The 17,590-nt window shown below is 36.4% G+C and overlaps 1 protein-coding gene across 2 annotated transcripts in view; it reads left to right on the top strand.

The window, feature by feature from the left end:
• LOC120482320 (sickle tail protein homolog) overlaps positions 1–17,590 on the top strand; it is a 49,206-nt gene that overhangs the window by 8,779 nt on the left and 22,837 nt on the right. For both annotated transcript variants that reach the window (XM_089131266.1, XM_089131267.1), the window contains exons 2-3: positions 10,894–11,174; positions 17,181–17,376. In XM_089131266.1, coding sequence (XP_088987392.1) covers positions 10,894–11,174; positions 17,181–17,376 — 477 coding nt within the window. The remainder of the gene's footprint in view (positions 1–10,893; positions 11,175–17,180; positions 17,377–17,590) is intronic.

Here is a 17,590-nt window from a genome sequence, read left to right as displayed (position 1 = left end):
ATGTTGTTTCTACATTGATTTTGACATTCAGTGTGAAAACATTACAATATAAAATATATGGTGTGATTAATTACAGAAAAAAAAATGTGCAATTTATGTGATCATTTCTTTTAGCAAGTCTAAAACATTTTTAGACTGTCTAAAACAAAACCAGACATGTACATGAACACTGAACAAAGGTGAGTGGCGCTGATTTGCAGTCAGTTGTCCTTTTATTAAAACCTGGAGTCTAAAAGAGTAGAGACCTGGTGTATTTATACCCTCCTTATGGGTTAGCTTGAAAGCAGAATGCCATTAGTGAAGAGCTTAGAGGTGTAAACTTGGCTGTGGCAGCTCTTAAGTCTCTCATTGGTTGAATAAAGCTGACCTGCTCAGGGACTTTTATCTGTGTTGTTGGTGTCGATCTAATGATGCTGAAAGACGAATGACTAAAAATATGATGTCCTCTGGGCAGCCCTTCATATAAATGTCAGTTTTGCCCATTGGACTGTATAGTTGGGCTGTTATCGCTTTGCTCTTTCTTTTAAATGTTAAAAATGAAAGTCACATGATATAAAAAAAGTGCAGTTTTTAACATCAAAACTGCTGCAGTTTTGTGACTCTTAAAACACGTTAACATGTAGGCTATCATATGTGTTATGTCGATCAGCATTTTAGAATCAGTTTCTGAAGGATCATGTGACACTGGAATAATGTCTGCTGAAAATTCAGCTTTGCCATCACATGAAATAAAGTACAGTTTAATGTCTATGTTAATTTTTTTCTCTATATCAACATTAAGAGAATTCTTTAAAAAAAACAATCTAAAACATCTTACCAACATCAAAATGTTGAGTGTTAGTGTATAATACAGTACAAATTATGTTGCTGAGATACTCGTTGTGTAGAAGGCATTGTTGCTTTGGCTCGAAGCCTTGTTGATTCTTTCTTTCGAATGGACAGGAAGAGAGAGTGGAGGAACCAACTACGGAAATTGGTGATTAAATAAAACAAGCAAAACCCTTTCCAATTCCAGTAAACAATGGGCAGGTGTTGGAAATATCATATGAAAAAACAATGAGGAACGGAATTTTTAGCATCTTCTGAGAAATATCCAACTTTATTAAGGTGGGGATGCAGAGGTCAAAATCAGCTCTACTGCTTTAAACTGTTAAAACATGTTGTTGAAACCTCTGTTGTTGTCTGTTCAGGGTCACAGGTAGGGTTTGTTGTTGAAAAACGAACCCCTTGCTGACAGAATAAGAGCTGTGCTTTGACACGTGAAGGAATGCTCTCATTGGCTTTATTGTGTTCTTTGTCTTAAACCTCTAATGCCATAATGTGTCCAAACCCTCTGGAACCACAAACATAAACACTTTCTATACCTTTTAGTCAGTGATCTCTCGGTCACCTCTGTCCTGTGTTTGCTGATAGTTTACAAAGGTAGTCTTAGACCCTCCTATTTGCTGCAACTCTAATTCACATAAATTTCAGCTCTGAAGGGCAGAGAGTAGAGCAGTGGTTTGAAAAGTGAGAGAGACACTCGTATATTTAGAGGGAGGCAGTGTGAGCCTCACACCGAGCAGGATGCACATGCAAACTCACTCAGAGGACATTTACAGCCGGTGAGTTTTTGTAGGACTGAAATACCCCAATAAATGTCAATTCATTTATAGGCACACATTTCATAAACTGTAGTTTGGGATGCTTCAGTCTTATGTTTGTATTGTTGCTTAAGAGCTCTTTTGCCATTGAGATTTATACTGTACGTTTTAACAACCAGAATCAGCCTGCGCTTTGGGATGAGAACGCGTTGGTATAACATGCAGTGCTACACTTATTTAGACTTCAGCATTTTTGCAAAGCTTTTTGTCATTGTAAAGAGTACCAGTGTAAAAAGTGTGCCATTTCAGATTTTGAAAAATCAATTTTTACATGACGTCATGCAATATATGTGTATGGCACGTTATCATACTTAATCTACCTCACTCTGTTGTACTGTTGGATTTAAGGTAAATCCTTATTTATGCACCACCATGAGAGATGAAGTACTGTATTTATGGTCATGTCATATAATTCGTATATTAATTTTCAGGACTTGGGAGCTAGCTTGTATCATTTCATATTCATTTCAATTTAATAGAATGATCGTGGAATGAAAAATTGTCAGTTGCTAAAAATATATCAGCATGGGGCCAAAAGTTTTCACTTTTCTTGTTCCTCTACTAAGAAAATGAGTAGTGCTTTATTTTTCCAAACCACATATGTGCTTATGATTTAGTAACAGGAACAGTGTTTTGGCTCTGTCTACCTCGCTTTCAATAGATTGACATTGGCATAATGAGAGTGTGAATTGTGCAAGAGTGTTGCTCACCTCATTTGCAGTAAAGATGTTATTTGTGTCATGTACTTTCACACATGCTGGCCAAGTGATCGTTTCTTGCATTAGAGAGAGCAATAAAACAGTCATCTCTGTTTAATCTAAAGTTTTGTCTTCTAGGAAATAAGATGTCTGATAGCTTTAAGGCTGTTGAAAAACCATTGAAGCCCTTACAATTAGAAAACTCTTGGTGATAATATTACAGTGAATTTTCTTAATTATGAGTTGTTGTTGTTGTTTTTGTTGTTTTTTTTTTTTTGTATCAAACCAGTTCAGCACAAGTTATGGTCTGTAACAGTCTGTTAAAAACACTGCAGCTATGCAACAAATCAAGTGCTGGGAATGGCCCATAGCAAAGTATTCTTCCACCAGTATTCCTATAATACTTAACTTTTGTACCTGTAGCGGTCGAAGTATAAAATGGCAAATTATTTGCGGATGAACTATATTTAGGTAATTATGTGGGTTGGGATTATAGTAACTTCAACAACTTTACAGCCTCATTAAAGAGCTTTTCTTATTGTGACGTAAATCCGAGTTTAATGGATTATCGTAAAAGAGAAAAAGTATGTCGGTGACTTTGTTCTATCAACTATTACGAATGGATTTTGACATGGGCGTTGCTCTCAAAAATTGATGAAAGCTTGAAGCTGATTGTGAAGGGGCGGGGTTTAAGCAGACAAAATTATTGGAGAAATCCAGCATATGACATCAGTGAGAAGTTTGTCGTTTCACATGATCTACATTTTTATTAAACATTAGGAGAAAAAATAAAATAAAAAAAGCACACGGATGAATTGTTCACAATAAGATCTATAACATGCAATGAACTGAAAAATGTCTACACTAAGATTTTCAATATCTAAAAAAATCTATTCTTTCAGATGAATGCAGGATGCTCATGGGTCTCAATAATGAGTTGGCTATGCGCAGACAGTGTCAAAGTACTGAAATCAGGGTTCAACTTCAGATATTTGTGACATTAACAGAGATTTGAGTCCTAATGGGGTAGAATGCAGGGCTCTACTGTGAGCCAGCTAAATGGTCTATGAAATAGCACTGGTTGATGAGGCTTAATTGTTGTTGAAGTCTGCTGAAATGCTGATGGCCATGCATCAGCCCAAATCTTTTGAGCCGAGGCATTTGTGTGAGTGTGTGCCGGATGGGTTGCATTCCGATGCTTTGCTGACTTAGGGAGGATTTGTATTTGACGCGAATGTGCCATCAGCGTTGAGTTAGAGAGCAGGAAAGGCTCATTCATGTCCAACAACAGCATCAAATGTTTAATACATTTGAAGTAGCAGACTTTTATGCAACAGGCACATGTTTGTACAGGAAGTATACATTTATTGGTACATTATTATGTATCTACATTTTATTAAAGTGCCTCTATTATGCCATTTCAAAGGTTTTGTTTTGAGGTTTCCTACAACAGGTTTACGTGCATCAAAGATTTAAAAAACAAATTGAATTTTCTCATAATATTGTACATCATAGACAACATATAGATAGACACCCTATCGACCGCTACTGCCTATTGGAGGGGCCGTGGTGCCACCATCTTAAACCGGTCATCCACTCCACTCGGTATAATCTGTTAGTCAGGTTATATGAGTCAGCGCATTTAATTAATCATATCTAACTGAATGCCGAACTGATTTTCACACATTTTTTTTTTTTTTTTTTTTTGCTGCAAATATAAAGTATTGCTGGTAGCTATGATACAGGACACATGGGATATTTTATTTTCAAAATACAACCAAAAGTATGGTAATGTTAAATCTTAAATCTTACTTGTGAAAACTAATTCCCGAGCGATAGTCCGCCGATTTGAGCAGGAATATGCTCTGGAATCTACTGCTGCTATGCAACACAATAGGAAAACGACCGGTTCAAGATGGTGGCCGGATTTCTCAGTGCCCAGCGGCCAATAGGGCATCTAGTCTCTATATGATATATATGTTGTACATCACCTAATTTTTCAATGATTCTCAAATGACTCGCCAGATAAATCAATCTCTCTAAATCCCTCGTTTCCAAAAGCCTACTCTGCTCTGATTGGCCAGAGAGCGCAGTCTGTTACGATTGGTCTAATGCTTACAGAGACTGACGAAAATTAAACAACCATTATTTGTTTATTTGTTGATTGGACTGATTTACTGTGCTCTGACCTTTTGCCTGTCTTTTAATACGATTGTGGATTACCCATTCATTAAAAAAAATCCATTTGGATCCTCAACCTCTGTGTCTCCGAGTAGTTTGTTACAAAACCGTGTTTTAGTTTTAGGTGAGGAGGAGAGTTGGGTTTGGCTTACTGTTAGTCTATGTGAATTACATGGGGGTTGGAAAAACAGCCAAAGTCAAATGAATGGAACAGCCTGTGCAAGGGGGATCTGGGTGATATTTCCTGACTGTGTTGATGCTGGTGTCCTGATCTAAGTGCATTGCCAGGTTAATGGAAGAATCCTATGCTCTTGACTTCAGTTAGTTCTCTAACAATAGGCTATGCTCTGGTCCTTGATGGAAAGCAGAGTTGAACAGCCTGAAGATAAGTTTTATCAGTTTTCTTGCTAAAAATTTAGATTTTGGTTTAAATATGTTATTGCTTCACTGAGAGATTGATACTCTTGGCTAATAAATCACTTTCAGGTTTTTATGGACACGGTCTACCTTAGACTGCGAGGGGCTACCAAAATAATTGCAAGGTCATGGAATAAGTTTTTCAGGGGAGGTACATTCCTTTCAGTGTGTGAAGCTCAAAGACAGCCAAGAAAAACACTTACATTACAGACTCTTATCATTTTATTGGACACTGTTTTTTAGAAAGCTGTGCTGGCTCGATATTATTAAATATTTGTGAAGTTAATATTCAAATTTCAATTGGTCTTTCTTTTAACACATACAAATAATTTTAATTTGAAAGTATTTCCATATTTTATTTCCCGGTTTAACCATTCAAATTGTCATATTGAGAACTGTCAGCCTTATGAAACGCTAGATGGCACTGATTGTTTTTTTTTTTAAATCAAAGACATTTAGTTAATCAAACTAAATTTACTCAAGTCATCAAACTCATGGGCCCAGTTGTTTAAAAAGTTAAATATGGATCAGAATTATTTGGAAATCTAATGTTTTGCAATCCAGACTTAGCTAAACCATATTTCTTCTTCAAAGCTAAATTAGATCACCCTCATCCAGATACACACTTTTTCAGATTATAAGAGATTATTTGTTGTGAGATAATTTAACGGTCTCTCTCATGATGCTTTTTTATGCTCTGTACACGTTCATGTGTTTTTGAAGGAGGCATGGCTTTGGAGATGCTCTGAAGAGATCTTATGCTTTCAAAGCTAGCTCACTATTGCTAGTCTCTTCAAAAATTGCCTACCCTACCTTTAATTTGCAAAAACTCAAAACATTTTAACAACATGCCCCCCTCCCATTTGTAGCATCGCCATGTTCGTATAGCCCTCAAGTGTTAAACAAACAGACATGCAATAAGGTATTCAACTGTTAGAAACCGTCAACTGTTAGGATTTTGTGATCTAATCCGATTGCAGAATCCCTTTTTTTTTCTTTTTTTCAACCTATTTTGAAGATTTGATCTAATTCGATAGCTGAAATCTGACCAGATTTTTATATTTATATAACAACTGGGCCCTGATTTCAGAGACTATTATTTTGAATCCTTTGAAATTTGCTAACCGAAGATGTGTTCAAACAGGTCACGGAATCATTGAGTCAGTTGACGAGAATGATTGATGTGTTGGTTTTATTTTATTCACACAGTGTCCCTGGAGTTACGCAACACTTAAGACTCAGAGCATTTATTAATGGACTATAAACAAGTGCCAAACACAGTTTAGGATTTGGAAGATAAAGCAATTCTCGCATAACAGGACAGGGAGGTAAGTATGCAAAGCTGCTTATCATGGTTAGCACATGCGCCAACACCTATAATGCAAATGCTGTAGTGAAAACCGATTAAAAGTCAATAAAGTCCCACATTTTATGACTTAAGTTTTAGCCTACATAATACTTTCTCAACTGAAGACCCCACACTGAATACTAACCACGATACACAGCAGCCTGAACATACACACAACACTCTAACCATGCCAGTTATGTCAAATCCCATAGGATGTTCACGATGCCAGTTAGAAGTTGGCTTGCAGTGAGGGAAAGTCATTTTCCTTTTCACATAAAAAAAAAAAAAACCTTCACCCTCATACAGGGGTAGGAAGACACATAATGACCTAGCCTGAGAAATCATTGTCTCACTGTGGATCTAACTGTAGATTTTCTTTAATCAATATTTCTCCGCCAATTAGTTAAAAAATAATTAAAAAAAAATAAACCATTACATATTTTCGGTCTAATGCTCACCAAGGCTGCATTATTTGACCAAAAAACAAATAATTTCTTGTCTGGCCCTTTAATGACCCCATAGATTTTATGTGTTTACATGCCATGTGACTGCTACTTAATTCTCTCATGAAAGAGAGAGAGGAATCAACATTTGTTTGCAGAAGAAAGCAAATACTTGTGAAGCCAGACCAGCAAATCCCTCAACCTCTGGATATCATCCACACTTACAGCTTAGTGGAGTGATGAGACATTAGTCAAACACAGTTTGAAGTTCTGCGTTTAATGGGAAACTTCAGATGAAATGTCAGAGCGAGAATTTCGAATGTGTTGACAAATGGCTAATGCTGTCTGGCTGTGCCTCAGCATGTCCACACCATAATGCTTAAGTTTAGTTTTGGAGATACAGTTTTGTCATCCAGTCACATGTGCATAAGCAACATCTGTGAGTGGAGAGAGGAAATCCTCTCCATAAATACAGGCTTGCAAAATGACAGACAATGCCTGGATTTTCTCCAGTGGTTTTACTGAGGAGAGTTTTCCGAGGAAGTGAAAGAATAGGGGGACGTTTTTATTAATCCATACACTTGGAACTGGATAACATTAAAAGACCATTAAGTGGCAAGTTTTACACAGGGAGAAATTGGATGTAAACATAGAAAGTTACCCACAGGGGCTTTTCAAGGCCACTGGAGATAATGTTAGTTCATTCTTTCTTCATCTGAAGTAATTAAAAGACAATAAAAAAATAATGTAGATGATAAATGGATGAATGGAAAGATGCTTCAACAATGACAGATTTATTATACACAGCTCACTGCGACACTAACATAAAATATGCCAATAGTTCATTGCAACGCATTCTCACCCCAAGGCGTCACCTTTGACCATGCTTCAATATTTGACGTTTTAGGCGCCCTTTAGCGTCACTTACATGACGCGATCCTACGGCGTCATCTAACTGACGCTAAAGGGCGCCTAAAGCGTCAGATATTGAAGCATGTCCAAATGCTTCCCAAGGCGTCAGTTAAGTGACGCCTTGGGGGTGAGAATGGGCTCTTCATTGTCATATCTTATAGCACTTTGAGCATCACAAATATTATTACCAATTAAAAAAATTACCAATTTAATTTTTTTTAAATATTATACTCTTATTCAAGGATGCATGAGTGTCTATTAACGAAGACATTTTTACAAAAGATTCATACTTAAAAGAATCCTGACAAAAAGTATCAGTTTCTATGAAAAATCTTAAGCAGCACAACTGTTTTAAACATTGCTAATAGTAATAAGAAATGTTTCTTGAGCAGAAAATCAACATTGATTTCTGAATGATCATGTGATACTGAAGACTGAAGGAATGATGCTGAAAAATCAGTTTTGCCATCATATAAATTAGTACACTTTAAAATATATTCAAATAGAAAAATGTACATTTATATAATATTCATTATATATCATAGATCTCGTAACAATTTTACATTAAAATAAAGTAATACAACATCTCAACCATCTGCAAATCTTGTAGCCCTCAATCGGGTCATGGGGTCTATACGACCACAATCGACTTTTACTTAATACAAAAAAGGTTTCCTTCATCTCAGTGGAATAAGATTTTGTAACTTTTCATACATTATCTATCTATACACACAAAAAACTGGGCTTGATTCGGTTGTTCTGAAGGTATGTAAAAAAATGTTTACACTTCTGGTCTTCGGGGTCAATGTGACTCCACCTTGAAATGAATGGGAAATGTGAAAAAAACTAAATATATTTTCTTCATGTGTCAAAAAAAAAAAAATCCAGCATAAATCTGAAAATTTTAACACAGAAATGAAGGCCTAGTACTAGAGCATAAATACAATGTATCATAATAAAAAAGAAAATAATATTTCATATGCAAGCTAATGGTGTAGTTGAGGAATTGTGTGGTATAAAAGTAATTTATATCTCCAAAAACACAGCATTAATGAATAGATGAGAAGTAAACAAAAAATGATATATTATTTGTATGATTAAAAATGTATATTTTTTTGTAAAATTACTCGATCAATTGTTGGGGTTGTATACATGCCGAAGCCCAGAAGTGTAAACAGGAAACGAAGACCATTTGAAGGTTAAGGATGTGCATGACAACATGCCCCCCATCTTCCTCATAGATATACTAATAATGCAGTTATTCTATGTAAGATAGCTTTCAGAGAAGTGCATGTTTTAGTCCAACAACAATCAGGCATTCATTCATAATCACCATAGGAACAGCTGGCTTTCATCAGTTATCTATGACCACTCAGCAGCATTAACTGTGGCCTTCCTCTTGGGGGCTGTCCAGATGCCTGATGTTGATAACACACCAATCAGGGTTTTTTTTTTCTCTCTCTCAAATGGGTTGTGAAAATGGAGGGAACATCTCTCTTCTGGTCGGAGGCGGGAAGCTCCTTGTAAAAATGTTTCATTTTTCCTCTAGTACAGATAGTAAGTTATCACTCCTCCTCAACATACCTCATTCACAATATTTGACACTTTCTGCACAAAAATGAGAAAAATGATTTATATTCTCTCGTGCAATATATTTTACGGGGGAATAAGTGCAAAGGCATGCAAACAGTATACATTTTCATCTTCATCGGTCTGACCCTCTTCAGTCTTGTTGACAGTGTGATTTTTCTTTATGTCTCTGTGAAGAAACAAGTCATTTTAAAGTGTCTAATTTTTTTTTTCATATAAGAGAGCTATAGGCTGTGGATAGCTAAGGTCGGGAAAGTCAAAGACTAGGCCTGTAGAAAGACCAACAAAACAAATCTCACCGTTTATTGTCTGTGTGTGGATCATCTCAGGCCCTATATTAATCTTGTACTACAAACAGGTCACATGAAAGTACATAAAGTTTGTCTTCTTTTCTCCTCAGTGAAGCTTATCCAGAAAGGGAGGACACTGGCACAGTAAAAAAAGGAGTAATTTGCAGCACATACCATAGAATAGCTCCTATCTCTTGATGAAAGTTTCTTCTCTAGATGTCCTCATTAAGCATTAAACTCTTTCCCTAACAAGAAGCTTGAGACGCCAAATGACTACCATGAGAGAGGAAATTATAGATGGGTTTACTGCCTGTCTCTCCCATTAGCTTCCCATGATGGAATGTGTCTGTCATAGCCAATAATGAGGCAATAATTCTTTACAGTAAACCTGTTGGCACATTCACCAGAACAAAAATGTGATATTGAAGATCCATGGAATAGTCTGCTTATTAAGAATGGTTGTTTATAGTCAAGCTGATGTTTTGGGGGAGTCAGCACACGCCTGTCTTGTTGCATTTCGAACTCTGTGCCATTTCTCACTCCCTTCCAGTTTCCATGAAGGATGGAAATTTATTTTTTGCAGACAACTTTTTACTGAGTTTTGTGCATTGCTTGCAATATATTATCCAGTATCATGGTACAGTATCTAAAATGATTTTAGATGTTAAGCTGTTATATAATAAAATGAATAAATGGCTCCCATATAAGAACATTTTTATTCAACTATCCAAACTAACTGTGCATATGGTATTTTAGTATTATCTACAATTATATTCTTAAATAATATTTCAATTTTTTATGTTTTGGTTGAATTTTAGCAAACATGTTATGTGCTTTTGTCTTTTTTATTGCTCATTTAAAAAAAAATTTACTTTTGTTTATTTTCATTTCAGTTTCAGTTTCGACTTACTTTATTTACTTGCCAAGGCAACATACCTTATTCATTTAACTTTAAGCTTTATTATTATATAGCAATATTTTGTTTTATTAAATGGTTTTTAATCAACAACTGCATGTCATATGCAACTGTTGAATGGAATTGGCTTTCTGACTCATTGCTTTGTAAAAAGTCCCCACTGGAGGGCCTCAATGCCATGCAGTCAGCCCAGGCTAATAATGAGCCATCACACTGAGTGCTCAGAGACCTCTTTTGGCAAGGTGCAAGCTGTTTATGGGAAACAAATAGCCTGTTTGTAGCTTTGCTCAGTAATTGCTCTCTTGGCCAGTAGCTGTCTGACTCTAAGCCGGTCATTGCCTTGACTGTGTTGCTTATCACACTAATTAATTGCAGGTCTCAAGCCAAGTACAGCCGCCCACCGAGTGTCCCTATCTAATCTGTATTCCTATGTTTTCTTATGGCTTTAATCAAAGAGCCAGTAAAAGGCAACCAGAGGCTGTGCTCCAATGAGGATGTGAACAGCCACAGCAGAAAACAAGGCAGCGCAGATGAGAGTGAGCAGTCAGAGCCCTGGTACCCCCGCACCGTGCCAAGGAGACACACAGTAGGAGGGCCTCGTACTGCCAGGGACGTGATAATCATGCAGTCCTACAACATGGACCATAAAAAAGAGGCCTTTCTTGAGCATCTGAAACAGAAGTATCCCCATCACGCTTCTGTCATCATGGGGCACCAGGAAAGACTCAGAGACCAGGTAAGCTTAGCTCTGAAATAATAAAAAATTTACTCTGGTTGGCTTTTGAAACCTCCACTAAATGCTAAATTAGGTTTTCAACTTGGTCTTAATTACTATACTATCAAAGAAGAAACATCTAAAAGAGATGAAAGTATATGATAAAATAATATGGCAGCAGGGAAGCACAAAAACAAAGGGTTGTCAATGATGTGAATTATTGTGGATAAATATTTTCGTTAAATTTCCATTATTTTCTCTGTTAATCTCATTTCCTAATGTAGTAAATTCCATGACATTATATATTTAAATAGCCTATTTCCATGAGCTAATGTTCCAAGAACCTTTACAGTTGGTCCCTCAACACACTGATATGATTCCATATTTCGTTGCACAATGACTGAATATCCTTCCTGTTCTACACGTGTATCTCTTGAGAGATTAAAGACGCACTGACATTTTTATTTATGCCAGTTTCCGCATGACATTTTCATTGTATCTTTGATGGTTCGATAAGCTTTAGTGGTGTGTAATAGGCTACTATAGCTTGCAAGGGTTGTTTGAATATGCTTGAATAAACACTAAAAACGTGTCACGTGAACATATATATCAAATGCTTACCTTGCCATCAAGTGGACCTGTTGATATCAGTTCTCTAGTATTTTTCAGTACAGAAGTTCTAGTATCAATCGTTGCTTTCAAACGCCAAGTACAACAAATAGCCAACAGCAGAACATACAAAGAGAAAATCCCACGTGCACGTGTGTAGAATAAAGCGCGTTACAAATGTGAGCGACCCTGCAATGTCACGATGGCCAAAACGTCACTTGCTATTGGCCAATTGCTGCCGTTTGATAGGATTTTATTTATAAACATTTAAATTGAATCAATGTGATTTACTTTACTCTATCTGTGAAGAGTGGGGATAGTGAGAGCTTGTGTGTGTGTGTGTGTGTGTGTGTGTGTGTGTGTGTGTGTGCGTGTGCGGCGCGCGGGGGTGCGTGTGATGAGTGTGAGTGCGCATTGAGGTTTTTCTTGTAACTTGTATATTGTATCTACTCTGTTGTTTTACTTTTCTATATTGTTTGGACATATTACTGAGGACCCCCATGAAAACGAGATGTGTCACGAGATCTCATGGGGCTGATCCTCTAATAAATGTTTATAAATAAATTATAAATCAATTATTACTATAGCCTAAAACATACGTGTAATAAGTCGACATGAAATTTTGACTTGAGTTGAAATAGTATGTTATTGTTAGTTTAAGAGACAATATACACAACACAACAAAATTAGGTTTTTCGAAAACGTTTGATTTCTGTCCCACCAATCCGAATTAAGTAGCCTGGAGAGGATTGATCACTGCAATGACTAGGTTGTAGATCAGTGGTTGTGATACATTTTTATATTTAAATATTAACTGTCGGTATGACGTGCTCTTGGTTGTAGTAAACAAGAAGGCGCGTTTCGCAACCTCTAGAGCCCAACAAGTCTTTCAGGTAGGCTAAGTTCAAATGTGGGCGTTGTCTCTGTGTAGACGCTGATGTCACTCTTTCAAAGATCACCTCGCACTGACTGCAGACAAACTTCTTAAGCGATGTACTACTCCCAGGCAGGAAACCACACTTATTGATATTGACATTTGCTGTTTATTATCTGGAATATGTCCTGCTCCATTGTCTGAAGATTCAAGGTGGAAGTTTTGCATCAAGGTATTGTGAATCAAGCTAAAATGACAATTGTTTTACAGTGCAAATCAGTTTGTGTAAACTGTAGGCTACTCGTCTCAACTCGTCGTTCTGTTGTGAAGAAAATTATTTTACTTATATTGTATAGGTTTTAGTTAAATAACGCGTTCATGGGGGCATTAAACGAAATGGGCTTTTTATATAATGAATGAACGCTTTGTCTTGCGAGTCTGCATGTGAAAACTTAACATGTAAGCAGAGAAGTCGACATACTGGTTCTCTTTTGGATCAAAATACTGTATGCATTATTGCGTATGCTAAACAATTCTAATATCATGGCAGCTATCATATTATGAGATAAAAAAAAAAACTATACTGCCCTAAAAAACCAAAGAAATGTTGGTAAAATCACAAGTGTCTTGAACATGTAACATGTTGTTTTTTTAAGGACTCTGGAGTACTACCATACAAATACCATGAAGAAAAGTATAATGTACCATCTGACAATATCACTTTACCATGTTATGTGCACAGTGCCTCCAGAGTACTTTTCTTGGGGTTTTTTCTTCTTCTTTTAACTTGAAAGAATCGCTTTCGCTCCCAATATCTGGTTTCTTTCAGTGCAATGTGTCTGTCTCTTGATATTTTATATAATATATATATATATATATATATATATATATATATATATATATATATATATATATATTGCTTTTTAGCATAGTTTTGGTAAGTTTTCTTTGTTGCTGGGCACAGCCATGAGTAATATCATATCACGCTCCTGGCACTGAATTAAACTGAAGCCTATCCAGCAGGAAGGAGTGTGTCTTTCATCCCTCTTTCACTCTTTCGTTCTTTCTTTCTTCAATATTCTCCAGACCCAGAAAGAATGAGGTATGATTTATCTGACCCTGCCAGTGCTTTCAAAGATCTGGCATTAGACCAGCTCAGGTGAAGCATGGTCCGTGGCCATTCATCTGCCTGTGATTAGAGGAGAGTGCAGTGAACCGTGCGACCTGCCCCCCTCAAGCCCACCCTTATGCTTTAAACTGCTGTTTTCAGGCCTCTTTCAGTTTCCTGGCATTCTGCAGGTAACCCATTCTGACAATGCCCGTGTGCCAGCGTATGTCGGCACAGCTTGCTTATGCATGTGGAATAGGTAAGCAATCTTGAGAATGCACCTATATTTTTTTTATTTTAATTCACACAATAAAATGTTTAACGTACAGTTGCATTATGCATGTCTGAAATGATCTCAGCTGTCATGCACCATTAATCTGGGCACTTTTTTTCAAGGCAACATAAAAGCCTATTATTTGCTCATGTCTTGTCTTTGCACACCGGAGCGATTGTTAGGAGACTCACAATGCAACACCTGTGCAAAGATAAGATCAAACTCATATTCATCACTTTCAAGTCTCAGCCTGGACCTTCAGAATGAACGTTTTTTTTTTTTTGGATATGCTTCCTAGTGAATTGCCAGAGCACTGGCAGTCATCATAGTTTTTGACGTCACAAAACTTTATGTACTTTCGCATTAATGTACTTCAAGTTGGTGATTCCGCCCTTTGCAGAATCTTTCGCATGACACACCATTCTAAAAACATGGCACTCAATTTCAAACTAGACCTTGCATTTCTTCTGTTGAAGTGCCTTGTGTCTTGGGTTTTTAAACATGAGACCTTTTTAATCATTTTTAAGGGGATATTCACACAATGTTTATTTTTATTCCACTGCGCGACTTTTACATTGTTTTTGTTTTATATAAATGTGCTAGACGTACAGTACATGTTTGAGCGATAATAATAACCATTACTCTTAGTATCAACTTGCATACAGCGTGTCATGGAGAGTTCGCATCTCTAATACAGACTACCTTCAGCAGAGATCATCCCAAAAGTATAGCAGTATTGTTTTCACAAGTTCACACTATACATACATACACTTTTTTTGGAAATAGGCTCATTTTACAACTCCCCCAGAGTTAAATAGTTGAGTTTTACTGTTTTCGAATCCATTCAGCTAATTTTCTGATATTTAGAAGAATATCAGTAACCAGACAGTTTATGGTCTCATTGACTTCCATAGTATATTTTTTTCCTACTATGGAAGTCAATGAGACCAGAAACTGTCTGGTTACTGATATTCTTCTAAATATCAGAAAATCGGCTGAATGCTCTGGGGGAGTTGTAAAATGAGCCTATTTCCAAAAAAAGTGGAGTATCCCTTTAATGCATATTTGGCATGTTATCTGGGGGGTAGGGGCTCCAAGCTCGGGATTCGGCCTGAATCCAGAGTCCCCCCGTATTTAAATGTTAGGACTAGAAGTGTGTGGAGAAGGGGAGGTGGAGGGATGCTGCAAAACTGTCAATGGATTGAGGAGAGACCGCTTAATCTCTACACCTCTTATCATTGATTGCTGAGTGCTCTCCACCCGTGTTAATTATCTGAATATGCTCCTCCCGAACTTTGTCAATACAACATAATTTTTTAAAAAATTGCATAGTACATGACATTTAAAGTGTATTTTGCTCAGTGAGATTTGCTCAGTCAAAACATGTCTTTGTAAAATAAACTGAAGTTGAAGTACTAAAATTACTACAAGTGAAATAAAAGTATACAAAAGCGAAAAAGAAATATATAAAAAAATATACAGAACCTGTTGAACTAATCTGTGGGGATGTGTAAAACCTTAGTAAATGTGCAAAATAACACTCTGATTTAAATATAGTTGTGAAAAAATGTTTACAGCAACATTTCGAGACGCTTTCGGAAATGCCTGCGTCAAACGCAGAGTCTAAGGTGTAATTGTGTGCTTCTCCCCTGACCTCATAATTGCTTTGTGACCAAAACCACATTCAAAAATGAAGCAGTGCAGTAAAGGATTAAGTTCCTTTGGGTCATGCAGGGTGGTAATCTGACAGGCGTGCATGTCAGAGCAGGTCAGTGTGCGTGCTGACATTGTGATGAGACGCTCTCTGACTCAGTATATGTGTCCTTCTGCCTGTCGCTTCTTCCTATTGCTGAGAAGAAAGCAATGACTTCCAGCCTCTGGGCGAAAACCCATCCTCAGTGAATTCGGCATATCCATCATCGTCCTACATCTGCAAGGTGTTAATGTAAGGACAACCACGTAGATGCACTTTGGTCTGTGATTATAAATACAAAGGAAAATGACTCTGTCAGAGCACTCTAATTGGTCTTTGTGTGTTTACTGCTTTTGTGTCACTGGAGATAAATCAATCCATTTTTCTTTTAATGTGAGCTAAATTACATGACTGAGCCGTAATTGACGGTTGTATATCCACGTGCCATGCAAAAAAAAAGGTGCAACCTTTTTTATTTAGTATTCATCATTGTCATTAGTTGTTAATTGTTTTCATTTAATCTCTTAATTTAGGTACATAAATTAAAAGTGTGGATGAATAATACTAAATTAAATTGTATTGTTATATTTTGCCTTTGTTCTCTCAGATATTTATTATTTTACTGAATAGACCTTTGTCTGTAATTTCGATTTTCTCCACCATCCTCTCTCTGATCTTTCGATAGCCTTTCATTGAGCATTAAAGTTTATGACTGTCCCTCTGCTCACATCTTGACATTTAGAATACCCCACACTGTTAATAAACGTATAAACTGTTTCCAAATGTTTACCAGTGCAGAATAGATACTGTCCAACAGTGTTTAAAATCGTTAATTGTTATAAAGTTGAAACAAAATAAAATTTAGAATAATTAGATTTAAAAAATAAAAACAGAAACAGAAATCTAGAAAAGTTTAAAAGTCTTAAATGAAAATTAGAAATTTTGCCTTGGCAACTAACTGAAATAAAATAAGCTTAAGTTGAAGTACTAAAATTACTACAAGTTAAATAAAAATATATTCAAGCAAAATATAAATATATATATATATATATTTAAAAATATATATATAATACCGAACCTGTCAAAAGTTTGGAAACAAGGCTTTTTTATGTTTTTAATGTCTCTTAAGCTCTTGAAAACAGTTGAAATATATTTAGAAAACAGTTCTTTTAATTTGTAATAATATTTTGGAATATTTCTGGTTTTACTGTATTTTTGATTAAATAAATGCATTCTTGGTGAGCATAAGATACTTCTTTCATAACATTTTTAAAAAGTGTTTTATTTTTTACAGGTACTGTAAAAGCTAATTCAAAAATATTAATAAATACTATAATAGTATAGAAACAATGCTTAAATAACACTGCCCATATCTTTAGGGTTGAGTTATTCACACAAAAATATTGTCTTTTGTCAAATCTAAATGCTCTGTCTAACCTCTTCTTTGATCATTTTGTGTTGTCTTGTAGATCAGGAGTTCTGGACACAGTGTAACCCCTCAGTCTGCTGTAGGGGAGCCAGGGGAGCATCTCTCTTTGGCCTCCCTTGAGTCATTGGAGGCCATGTCGGAGGCAGAAGCCCCCTCCGCCTTCACCCGTGGCAGCCGCTCCCGAGCGAGCCTCCCCGTGGTCAAGTCATCAAACCAAACCAAGGACAGGTCATTAGGTACAGTTCTGACTCAGTGTTTTCACTTGTGGGAGTGTCTTTGATTTACAACTCCATATCAGAAACAGTTGGGACAATATGTTATTTGTTCAGTCTTTTTAAACTTTTTTAACTGACAAAAGTACAAAGAAAAGCCTTCCAATGTTTTCACTGGCCAACATAATTGAATTGCACATTCCACAAAGGTCTACCTTACCCAATATAGACTGAGATT

This window comes from Pimephales promelas, chromosome 5 (genome assembly GCF_988280905.1).
Source record: "Pimephales promelas chromosome 5, fPimPro1.hap1.1, whole genome shotgun sequence".
Lineage (NCBI taxonomy): Eukaryota > Metazoa > Chordata > Actinopteri > Cypriniformes > Leuciscidae > Pimephales > Pimephales promelas.
Note: the sequence above shows the minus strand (reverse complement) of the source record. Positions and strands in the feature narration are given on the sequence as shown.